The sequence below is a fragment of the Pseudochaenichthys georgianus genome, chromosome 20, assembly GCF_902827115.2.
Source record: "Pseudochaenichthys georgianus chromosome 20, fPseGeo1.2, whole genome shotgun sequence".
NCBI classification, from domain to species: domain Eukaryota; kingdom Metazoa; phylum Chordata; class Actinopteri; order Perciformes; family Channichthyidae; genus Pseudochaenichthys; species Pseudochaenichthys georgianus.
In genome coordinates, this window is record NC_047522.1 from 6,210,488 (window position 1) to 6,222,684 (window position 12,197).

Sequence of the window (12,197 nt, forward strand, 5' to 3'; positions counted from 1 at the left end):
GGCAGGAGTACGCAGCTCAGAAGGATGGCATCACCCTTTGTGCCTGTACCTGTGCCGATGGGCAGAGCCTTGTCAGGAGTTAACGGAAAGCTGAGACGACCACAGCGAGCTTCGTCTCTGGGCAGCGTCTCAAACAGCTTGGCCGGGGAGAACAACGAAAGAGAATGTGGATTGTTAGGTTCCCAGCGCCACTCACGCTGCGGCAGCCGGAGCAGGACACCACCACCCTCCCAGAGCCCTGTCACGCGGGCCAGGGTGAACGGCACTCTGGAGCCCTCCATAGAGTACTCCAGCTGTCCCCGCTCCATATCAGATCCTGCTCAAAGTCAGCTAGACGAGGACAGGCCTATTACTCCCACTTTACTGGGGTATGAGGTCATGGAGGAGAGGGCTAAATTCACGGTATGAAACCAGAAAACAAGCCTGCATCAAGACAGCCTTTTTGATTATTTATATCTGTCGCACAACTCTCCAGCTATGTTAAAATGCTAAGTTTTTTTTAAGCCTATAAGGACTTTTAGATTGGCAGCACATTTGATCAGTTTGTTTAAGTTTCCAGTGGCAGGATAAACACATGAGAAAACACATGTTCATTGAGGACAAGCATACAGAATGATGCATACTAAAGATAAAAAAGTGTAATGTCAATATTTACTCAACACACATTATTAATTTGAAACAAAGAATCTACATGCGCTTAGCAAAATGCAAGAACTCTATACTTTTGTAGTTATAAACGAGACTTTTTTTCTTTGCTGCAGGTCTTTAAAGTTCTGGTAAGAAAGACTGCAGATGAGAGCTGGGTTGTCTTTCGAAGGTACACAGACTTCTCCAGACTCAACGACAAGGTATGTTTGGGTGTGTTGTATTTACATATGTTTGCACGTCAATGTGGAAAGTATGACCTCTCCCAAATCAAGCCTATCTGAAGCTTAATTTTGTTCTTTTTGCAGACAGTTTTTTACCCATTAAAGTATTGCTTTCAGCATGTCTTCTTTTGTTTTTGAGTTGCACTGTGGAACTAATCAGAGCTTCACAAAGAAGGCTTCTGTTCCCAAATAGCCAACAGGCCAGAGCCAACTAGGGGAGCAGGTCTCTCGTGGTTTCGGAAAGGACAGTTTGGTCACAGATTACAAAAGGGAAGAGCCATGTGATACTTTGTGAAGGAAAATTATCTACAACAAGAGAAGATAACGGATGGAAAGCTGTAACGAAAAAGCATTCTATGATCTTTGAAAGCCCGTAAAATATTGATTACAGAAAAGCACAATTGACTGATTCATAAACAGTAACCCCAGGCAAGAATGTTTTCAACAAGGGGAACAGCAGTGTTTACAACTGTAGACAATGTTCTTGTTGCTCTGTGTTGCGTTGTTAATGAGTGAAACACACCGGAGTTGAGGATCTGTGGGGTTTATTCTCCCAAAAATATAATTTACAATTTAGGCATTTAGCAGACGCCTTATTCCAAAGCGACTTACAATGACCAATTACAGGGACATTCTCCCTGGAGTAACCGAGGGCTAAGTGCCTTACTCAAGGGCACACTAGTGGTGGTGTTCCAGGCAAGATTTGAACTCGCAACCTTCTGATCATCAGCCCGCCTCACTATCCATTAGACCAGCCTGGGGGGGGGGCACCAGGCCTCAGATGATTTGAGGCCAAATATTATATTTAGACTTTTTTTTTTTTATTATTCATTAATTTGAATAAAAATTCAAGTTAGTAGCTATTAAAGGCATACAAAGACAGAAATGTATAATTCTTTCTTTAATAGAAATGTTTCTTCTGCCCGTAAGGTGTCCAAACCAGGCTTTTCTGGATAAGCGCATTTTTAGAACATAGTCATTGTCCATGCCGGTTTCAGTTGGATTATTTGTCAGTTGCTCCAATCAGATCGGTCTCCTTCATTTTGTAGATTATTTACGACTTTTGAATCCACATAAACACATCGGCAAAATCTGGCTTACTTTGAGCATGTGTTTTAAACAGTTTAATCCCTTCGTGAATTGTTTCCACTTCCGCGCCGTCCTTTAATTTCTTCATACAGCGGGAATCCAAATGAATGAATCCTGAGTCCAATAACCATAAAAGTCACTCCAATAGTGCTCCTTAATTACGCTTTCATCCTCCTTTAACAAAATACGTCACATTCATCCAGTTTGTGACAGTAGTTGTAGCATTTTTGAGACTTTTAAACTTTAATTACCGCTGTTGCAGCTGTAACGATTATGCTGTGCTTGATGGCCTTATGCCGTGCGTGTACCGTAACGAGGCTACGTTTAAGTGTTTGGAAATGTCAGTGTGTCACATAAACATTTGGATGATATTTCTATGTGTATTTATCTAGAAGCGCTGCAAAAAGCACTCAATGTAATTTAAGAGGACTTGCCTTCTGCGTACATTGCCAAACACGCACATGTAATTGAGGAAAATAATGCGTTAATTACAAATACTGCTTATCAATCGCGTACTTTAACATTATTTTTACAAGAAAAACTAAACAAATTTGAAACAGAATTAACAATGATTTATTTTATGTATAATGTGGATTATGAGCTGCTAACACACATGCGTTACTCTTCGTATATACACATGGCTACTAATGTGAAAACAAGTAGGCATGTGCTATTCATCAGACACAGACCTTTTACACACCTCTTGTTGAGCAAACTGACCTCAAGCAAGTTTTATCATTAGAGGACATTTCTGACTATGGGTTTGTGAGGAAAGAATGCCATTCACTGGTGATCCAGAGGTACAGACACTTGTTTCTTCACAATTACTGTATTTTCTAAAACAGGACATATTATGCTCATTTGTTTTGAGAGACGATCCCTCTGGAGGGATTTAAGCCTTTGCAGACCATTTACATGCACACAAACCTACATAACAATATACAGTCAATGGAAAACCCCCAATTATTGGTATTTGATGTGTTTACTCCTACTTCTGCGCCAGACACTGAAATGCACATTTCAGATCTATTTCTGGTGTTATACATAATTGTAAGAGCATTGTTGGAATGAGATCTAAAAGGGTCATTGCCAGCAACTTCCTCTTAGCCATCAAAATTGTAAAAAATCCCAGTAAGAATAAGGTTTATTGCCAAGTAGGTTTACGCACAAGGAATTTGCTTTAGTGTTCATGGTGCATACATACATTTCAATGAATAACCTGTGACTTTTAAGCTTGTACTACATGGGACAATATGCACATTTTTATTACAATGTGGTTTTCTAATAAGGGATAACAATAGGAGGATAGCAGCCTTGCTTTATTACTTTGATCAAGGCAAGTAATTCTAAATAAATAGTGACAGAGAAAAGCTAAATGTACTATTTATCTTCGTCTCTTGTCCCTGCATCACGTCAATGCATATCAATAACCTCATATTGTCTCAAACAGTGAATGTTTTTCAAACTATCCTGCTGATACTAATTCCTCTCTCTTTGTTTTTGTTTTAGCTTAAGGATATGTTTCCAGGTTTCCGCCTCTCGCTGCCTCCCAAGCGGTGGTTCAAAGACAACTATGACACAGACTTCCTGGAAGACAGACAGCTAGGACTACAGGCCTTTTTGCAAAACCTGGTTGCACACAAGGACATTGCCAACTCGTATGTCACATGATCACGCTGCAATTCTTATGTTTTAAATGGAATCATTCAGCCTTTTGTGTCGCCCAATAATCAACTCCTACTTTTTTTTGTTTAAGTATTTATTTCTGTTATCTGTTCTTCTTGACAGCCAGGCAGTGAGAGAGTTTCTGTGTCTGGATGACCCACCTGGGCCTTTCGATAGTCTCGAGGAAAGCAGAGTAAGTGTGCAAATACATGTTAATGTGTGTCTGTGCTGCTATCCATGCTACTTCAAGGCCTTTTAGAAAAGCTAGGGATTGATAATGAATACAGTAGCTTGAGAACTGAATGAGTTTGGTCCATGCAGGAAGTATAGAGAATGCTTTTTTTAAACCTTAAAGCCTTTACACGCTAGTTATTTTTCAACGCGGGATTAATCGGCATGTTAATATGTTCTTAATAATAGTCTTACAAATATTGCAGAAAAGCAACATCATTCTCTTCTCTATGTCAAAAGTATCCTGGCAGTTGGTCCTCTGCCATTGCACTAATTTCTGAACCTTTTATTGAACAAATATTGAAACTATCACACGTTCACATCGCTGCCAGTATAAATAGTTTGGATGCAAATACTCACAGGCAAGTATTTAGCATTTTCGCCTATTTGAATTTAAGGTGTAATAGTCATAAATATTTATATATGAGATTATAATAACTCCACCTTAATGTCACACAAATAAAAAAAAACACATTAATTTGGAAGCTTGGGAAGAAAGAAAGGTAGCTGCGTGGGTAAAATAATACGTTGCACCGGTCTGGTGTTTTGAGGTGCTGAGAGCTCCTGTTTAGAGTTTCATTAATTCCTATAGGACTGAGGTAATGTCTGCATCCCCCCAAGATTAACCAAAGACATTCTATGCGCGGTTTGAGACTAACTTCCCATGGCAGATATGTGGAGATATTTTAAAAGGATTAACCCCTTCAAGGGCAGCCCAAGTTTCAAGGAGACTGCTGTTTCCCTGTCCTAAAACAAGTCCTAAACAACTGCAGCGCTGTAGCACTTACTTCCAGCATCAGGAAGTGCTTCGATCTCTTTCCTTTCATCAGTTCCTTCTTTCCTTGAAATACTGGACACAATTTGCCCACTGGGCAGTAAGAGTGACGCCTTCACTCTCGCCCGCCACACGGACCTCTCCGACCTGGACCAGACAGACACATATCTGTTTACTTACTGTATTCAACACCATTGTGCCCTTAAAGCTCAGAGACGCCACACGGACACTCTGACCAATGCTACAAGACAGCGGCTCTTCCTCTGCAGGCATTGGAGGTTCAATAAATAAACGTATTATTATTATTATTATAATATGGATATTCTGAAACTTTGCTTGTGCACCATGGATTCACTATACCACCTTATTTTTTACTGTATACTAAAATATAATATAAATGTCATGTAGACAGCAATTTTTAGGAGATAGTAAATGCCGCAAATATACATATTACAACATGACCGTCTATCATAAAACAAATAATAAATATAACATCATTACCACAAATATAAATAACTTTATTTTGTATTTTATTGATGTCTAAATATATGCCAGTATAGTAGCTTTTATTTTTTATTTTATGTCTTATTTGCTGAAATAGTTTTTTATTATCTTTTTCTATACTTAATCAGCCTTGTTGGAGGGAGTCAGATCCTACATTTGTATGCATCTGATAATAAAAAACTGGAGACGTTTGCCATGATATTTGTATATGCATCTGTTCATTTGCTGTTCTTTCTGCTGCCGTTATTGTTTTGAACTTAATGTCTCTATTACTCTGTGTGCTTTAAGACTGACCATTTTGTATGCATGCAAATATTTGTGCTCAAGATAAAATGCGGTATCATTTTCAGGTTACTGCCAAACCTCACGTATCGCATGGGCACCGTATTTTAGCATTTAAATTGATACGCAGTACTTAATAACGCTTAAACACGCATGTTGAAATCTGTTTATAAATAGTTTTAACGCATGTCTTGAGATTAATGTACAGTATCAAGAATTGTTATCTTGTCTTCTCCTCTGTCTGTCAGTTTGTCCCTTTTTATTCCCACAGTCAGCAACTATTTTCAATTATTTTCTTTCTCTGTCGCTGCTTCTTTTTCCAGGCGTTCTGCGAGACTCTGGAGGAAAGCAATTACCGTCTCCAGAAGGAGCTGCAGGAAAAACAGAAGGAGATCGCCTCCCTGAAGAGGAGACTGGATGAAAGGGAGCAAGCCATCCTGCTACTAGAGAAGTACGTCAAAGCAGTGCACAACACACACATAAATAAATGCAATGGGAATGAGGGTTGGACACACATGTAACAAATTACGGACAAGAAAGTCACATCTGGTTCACAGCATGTGTTCCGTAATGGCATTTAATAAAAGTCAATAAGAAGTGTGTGTGTGTGTGTGTGTGTGAGTGTGTGTGTGTGTGTGTGTGTGTGTGTGTGTGTGTGTGTGTGTGTTGTGTGTGTGTGTGTGTGTGTGTGTGTGTGTGTGTGTGTGTGTGTGTGTGTGTGTGTGTGTGTGTGTGTGTGTGTGTGTGTGTGTGTGTGTGTGTGTGTGTGTGTGTGTGTGTGTGTGTGTGTGTGTGTGTGTGTGTGTGTGTGTGTGTGTGTGTGTGTGTGTGTGTGTGTGTGTGTGTGTCTCTGTGTGTCTCTGTGTGTCTCAGTGGTGAGTGTGTGAGCCCAGGGTCTCTGTGTGATCGGTCAGCTCAGGGCAGTGAGAACAGCGCAGACGCAGATCCAGATGTGGAATCGTCTGCTGTAGAGGCGGATCAGGATGTGCCTGACGACTCGGGGTAAAAAAACGCAAACACCACACAAGTAAAGAAACCAAACGCACTTCAAAAAGCAACAATAGGAAGCAGTTCAGACGGCAAGGGAAAGGTTAGGAGGTCGGAAGGCTACATCAATAGTTTCAAGGCTCATTCATGCCCTTTGACCCACAAATATAGCTGTTTTGGAAAAGCTTTCACTTTGTTTTCTGCGTAACAGCGTTAGGTTTCAGGTTTATTATTTTCTACGCTTTACAAATGCACTGATGTTTCACTAATGTTTGTTGATTATTTTCTGGGGAATTTCACTTGTTTTTCTTGCTGCTTCTAATGAAACTCCACTCTTCCATTAGACAGTTGCCTTTCATGGAAGTAAAGGGATTTGTCACAATTAAAAACTGGAAGTACCTAATGTGACACAGATGGAGGGTCTGTTCTTTATCAATCAAATTACATAGGAAGAGATTGTTTCTTACATATTATAGTTGGAAAAGTATTCAAATAAGTAAAACAACAACCCAAAAATAAACTGCTAAAACTAATTTAATTTCCTTTGATTAATCAGTTCTCCCCAGCTTCTAGACTCCTTTTTTGCACTGCATTGATTTATTTGTCCTTACCAGAAAAAAATCACTTCAGACAGTACAGAGACATCATCAAGTTGATTCTATATTTTATCTATATCTTTTTATTACCCACTGACAGTGCAGTCAATAGATTAGCATCTGCATATCCACATCGGGGCAAGATATCAGTGTTCATTTTCAGAATTTGATCCTATTTGCTGGATATAATGTTGGGTAAAGGAATGAATAACCCTGAGTTTTAATTAAAGGAGTTTCAGGGTCAAATGCCAGCCTTCATCACTGAGTGGTCCCATGATTATCTTATTTGTCCTTCAATCAATTTCATGGAGGTCTGTAAACGGATAGTCATTTTCATCAACTGTTCATTTGATTTTTCCCCTTTCCCTTTTTGTGTTTTTTTTGCCCTCACATTTCACAGCAGTGCCGCCCCTATCTGAAAACAGAGCCTCATAACATGTGAGGTATTTTGAATAGCTCAGCAGGCTTCCACTACATACCTTCTCACCGTCTCCTTCTTTGCAGTAAAATGCATCCCACTGTTTACCACTATAATGGATCTGTCCTGTTTTGCGCTATGAGGATATTAAAGCACAGGTTCCTATTATTTTCACGTGTTGCTTTACAATGCTCACATGCTGTATGTGCTGTCCATATGGGCAGTACATTATGACATTTGAGTATCGTATTAGGTTTTACTTGAAAAAAAATACAAACTCATCTTTTATGTGCTTGCAGACAGGATGTTTATTAAGGTTGGGGTCAGTTCACTTTCAGTGCAAATCAGAAAAACTTTAGTGAAACAAACTTAAAAGAAAGTTGTTTCAACTCCAGAGATTAAAAGGATAGGGCTTCAGGCCACAAAATACATTCTTAAATTGGAGAAAATAAAATGTTTACTTTTTGAATTGATAGTCCTGAAAATGATTAGCCCCCAACGTGGTGTGTATTTATTGTTCTGCAGTGTTCTGTGCTGTGTAAACCTTGTGGCTGCTCCCTTGCATCCTATGTTACTAATACATGCTGTGAGCGCCTCTCTTTCACGTGGTGATGTCAATCCCTGGGAACTGTGGGTTGTGGGTCTTCTTTCTTCCTCCTTACATATTTTTTCAGTTTTGACATGCAGAAATACTGTAAGAACTAAATCTTGCCAAAACGATGTCGGTTGGTTTTTATTCTCAACAAACTTAGTTTTATATGACGATAAAGACCTAGATTTGGATCTTATATAATCATTTGCATTGTGAGATGGGAGAGTCAGAAGCAAAATCTGTCTGCTGTGTTTTCATTGGCCGTGTAACAGATCCTTACTAGTGTTTTTGTAGCATAAATAATGTCCCTACTGTACCAGTCTTCTCCCACAAGGATGGCCCACAAGTCGGGCCACATTAACAACTCACCTCTGCTGTACATTTCCTCTTTGGTTCTCTCAGTTTTCTTACAATCAGTTTATTTTTGATTCGAATCAAACGCTTGTGGAGAGGATTGATTTCCTCTCCTGTGATTTCCCTCTCTCTAGTGGCAGGTGTGAAGTCGAGCCGGTGCGATCGTCTGCGTGTTGGTGTGGGCCGTCACACAGCACATCCCCTCCGATCATCCAAGTCACTCAGCTTTAGCACCAGAAGCTGGAACAATAACAAAAACCCAGGTTCTCTTTTTTCACTCATCTCCTCCTCCAGAACACTCCACCTTTCTAATGTTTTAGAAAGGTGGAGGTTTCACCCGTTTTTGTGTTTTTCTTCCCACAAACCAATTTCCCCTTCCAGATTGAAGGCTCTGTTTTACCTTCTATTCTTAGAGCTGGATCTGGCGCAGCCTTTATCTGTGTATATGTTTGAAAGGGAAACATTTGTATATACAACAGCTGGTTCAGCTTCAATTATAATTCCATCTACGGGTCATTCTATCTTCCCATACACAGGACTTCATTCCGAAGAGCTTGTGCAAATTGTACAAAATATAACCTTTATCTGGAACTACATGGCTGCTTTCAATAGGGACTCTTAGTACTCCTTGTTCACTTTTGAACCATGAACTGCGTCAGTCCGATTGGATCAATCAGATCCTGTGGTCACAAAGCCAAAAAAAATATATAACTTGAAGACTTTCACAATTGTGACAATCGTAGAATCTTCTCACGTGATTCTGCAAATGTGCATTGCCTTATGGCTCCTTCCTTGTGACAAGTGGCCCTCTTCAAATAAGAGAAACAACACCCCCATGTGGCTACAGAATAAAAAAAAGTCTGGATACATGAGAAGTCTCAGGATACACATTGGTAACCAGGTGGGTATCACAGAGGATGGATTCTGATTCAAATACATTATGTCATTGCTTTGTACTGCCATTGACTCATTCAGGCTATAGACTGACCTTGAGAAGCCTCACTGTTTTCACTTCTGATTTGCATCTAAAAGTAGAGATTCCCTTAATGTTCTAGTGCCATGGTGGATTTTTTATAAAGTTTAGTCCTGCGAGAGACTACAAAAGATGTAATGTACTCTACTGAGAGAGAGAGAACCCAAGGAAACGTGGCCCATTGTTGCTTTTTAAGTAATGTAAACTATCATGCATCAGTTTGCTTTTCGACATTGATTATGCTAATGTAAAAAGGTCCATAATATTTACAACACTTAACCTCTTCTGGCACCTTGCCTGTTAAGGAAGTGTAGACTGAGCCTGGAATTGTATCAGTTTCCTCAAGGTCTAACTAGATATTGTAAAGCAGCTATATAAAATGATCAGTTCACCCATTTTACGAAAAGGGTTTTTCAATCTTCTTGATACAGTTTATGTGAACTGATGGTTGTTTGGTGCTCAAAGTATTGGAAAATTGCATATAAAAAAACAGAAATCCACAGTCAATCGAGAGGTATGACTGTCTTTAATGGAACCACCATCTTTAAAATAATAACGCCTTAACAACGCCTTCCGGGGGTAACATCCTGAGTAGCTGACCTCCATTATATTTTGGTAGAAGCAGAAAGGGCCAGCTACCTCAAAATCTCTGCAGATAAAAACTAAAATATACATTGCAAGATACCCGGAGGAGTGGTTTGGGTGAACTGTCCTTTTAGAAACACGATCGTCTATTTATTTTAGGATGAACCTCTGCTTCAGTCAAGGAATGCAGAAAGAAAGCCCCGCTTGTGGTGTTTATTTACCTGATAACCAGGTTATGACCTGACACACAAAGGAGTTCAAAAAACATTCGTTTTTACAACTCGGGCTCGGATTTTAGAGATCAAGGCCAAAAATGAAAATGGGATGAGGAACCATTATACTACTTTTCAGGAAGGGCTGGTTGTGATGTACATGTTATCAGAATTAAACCTCATACTCAAAATCCATATTGAACACTTGAGAAGGGGCAATGGTTTCACATGTGGCAGTGTGTAATGACCAGATGCGGGTTTGAGTTAATGAAGTGTATAATTACTACAGCTATTGTAAAATGGTCTGAAACGAGGCCTATGAATAGGTCAAATTATGCACTTTATGGATGAATGGCAACCCCTCATGTTTGCTAGGATATGTTTTTTTTACTCCTTCATTTGTTTGCGACGGAAACGTGCCTTTTCAACCACTGAATCTGTCTCGATTCACAACTGGATCTTATGTGTTAATGTCATTTATGTATATGGGGTTTTGTTCGGGGTAATTCCCTTCACGTGTAATTCTAAGTGCCTTGAACATCTTTCACTTAATGTTTCTTTTTATGTGTTTGAATAGGTTTGTGTAAAACATGAGATGTTGGTAGGAAATTAAAGTTGTTCCTCTGAAGGAGATCATGTTTTAATTGACACTCGTGTATGTTGTTGTTTGGAATAGACTGAACAGACATGGTTTTTTAATATTGCATTAATTAATTTGAAGTTCACATATGCACCCATAGTTGCACTACTTTGGTATCACTATTAATGTCCTGGATTTTAAAGGGACAATTCACGTAGAAATCTGGTCTGAAATGAATACTTTAGATACTGTAGCCCATGCTATAGCAGAGATGTTTATCAGAAATAAATGTTTAACTCACTAAATTAAATGTGGAATGATGTATTGAGTTCACATGTATAATTGTTCACATTTAAAGTCAAAGGAGATGGTATCAGTAGTTTTTGCTTGGGTGAAATTGGGTCTCTTCGAAGAAGTGCTAAGATAATATGGGCTTACAGTTGCAGTATGTCCTATTTTTTAAAAGTGTGATGCTCTCAAAATGTAATAAATTCTTATGACTTATGAAAATCTTGCTTTACTAATGTAGTTTCTTTTCAACTGTAACTCCAAAAATACTACTTTAATAGATTCCCTGGAGAAGGGGCTATTCTGCCTGAGCAGTAAATACTTGAAGAACATGATGGCACAGCTTATATGATTCAGGGGTATGATTTTACAAGGTCTCTAGCTTTTCACGGGTAGTTCCATTGGATTTTTTGGTTTTTATTGCCTTTCAGATGTACTGTATGATGGATGACCAAGAAAGCAGAATCCAAATGCATTTTATAGCTAAGACATGTGTTGTGCTTTTGGCCGTGTTCGGTGCTTTTGGCCGTGTTCGGTGGTTTCTACGAAATTCGGGGAGAATTCAGGTAATGGGACATGGAAAAATTATTATATTTATTGCAGATTCAAAGCAAAATACTGTCGAATGCTGTACGTTGCTCCACCCTTGAGGTGTAAATGCAAAATATTTGTTTTTCTGGAGAAAAAAATCGCTTAACAGTGGAAATCAGACTGCTCATGAGAATTGTTTTATATCATTCCACAAGCACGTCCTCATCCGCACCAGAGTAAACAATACCATGTTTGCATAATGTTTTACAATGACCATGTTCCATTGCAGCTACAAATTCCTCCCCTGCCCCTCCTTAAGACCACATTTCTCTGATCCTGATGCCATATCACTCACAGCGGACTTATCTTCAGAGAAAACTGTTAATGTATGTACAGATGAAGCTACAGAACTATACTGTTTTAGTTGGCACAACTTCAGAGATGCCGCTACCCCAAGAACCTCATAAATCTTGAGGAATCATCAGTGACTCGCATCAGTGTTTATGATATGGATCCAGCACCAACAGAATGCTGGCATCAAAGGTGCAAAGCGGAAGACATTGGGAGAGAGACTTCAACAACCGAAGACATGTGGCTAGCAGACAACCACAGGGAAGGCTATAAAAAAAAAGGTAGTTCGCCATAGTGTTCGAGACCAAGTTTCCC

At 39.3% G+C, this 12,197-nt stretch overlaps 1 protein-coding gene across 6 annotated transcripts; it reads left to right on the top strand.

The window, feature by feature from the left end:
* The first annotated feature begins 24 nt into the window (after positions 1 to 24).
* snx16 (sorting nexin 16) lies at positions 25 to 11,230 on the top strand. Of its 6 annotated transcripts, none has more exons than XM_034108379.2 (8): positions 25 to 402; positions 762 to 848; positions 3,468 to 3,616; positions 3,747 to 3,816; positions 5,739 to 5,866; positions 6,289 to 6,417; positions 7,399 to 7,441; positions 8,497 to 8,585. In XM_034108379.2, exons 1-7 carry the CDS (start codon positions 25 to 27, stop codon positions 7,415 to 7,417), a joined length of 960 nt encoding a protein of 319 aa, XP_033964270.1. In that variant the 3' UTR covers positions 7,418 to 7,441; positions 8,497 to 8,585. The 6 variants fall into 6 exon arrangements, with proteins under 6 accessions (XP_033964270.1, XP_033964271.1, XP_033964269.1 ...); XM_034108380.2 differs by having other exon boundaries at positions 7,399 to 7,436; XM_034108378.2 differs by lacking the exon at positions 7,399 to 7,441 and having other exon boundaries at positions 8,497 to 11,230.
* The last annotated feature ends 967 nt before the right edge of the window (positions 11,231 to 12,197 follow it).

Excerpts from the sequence above, each read along its gene's own strand:
- snx16 (XM_034108378.2), top strand. The coding sequence starts at position 25 with ATGGCATCACCCTTTGTGCCTGTACCTGTGCCGATGGGCAGAGCCTTG. Across the intron at positions 403-761 it reads AGGAGAGGGCTAAATTCACG|GTCTTTAAAGTTCTGGTAAG; the intron begins GTATGAAACCAG and ends TCTTTGCTGCAG. Across the intron at positions 849-3,467 it reads TCTCCAGACTCAACGACAAG|CTTAAGGATATGTTTCCAGG; the intron begins GTATGTTTGGGT and ends TTTTTGTTTTAG.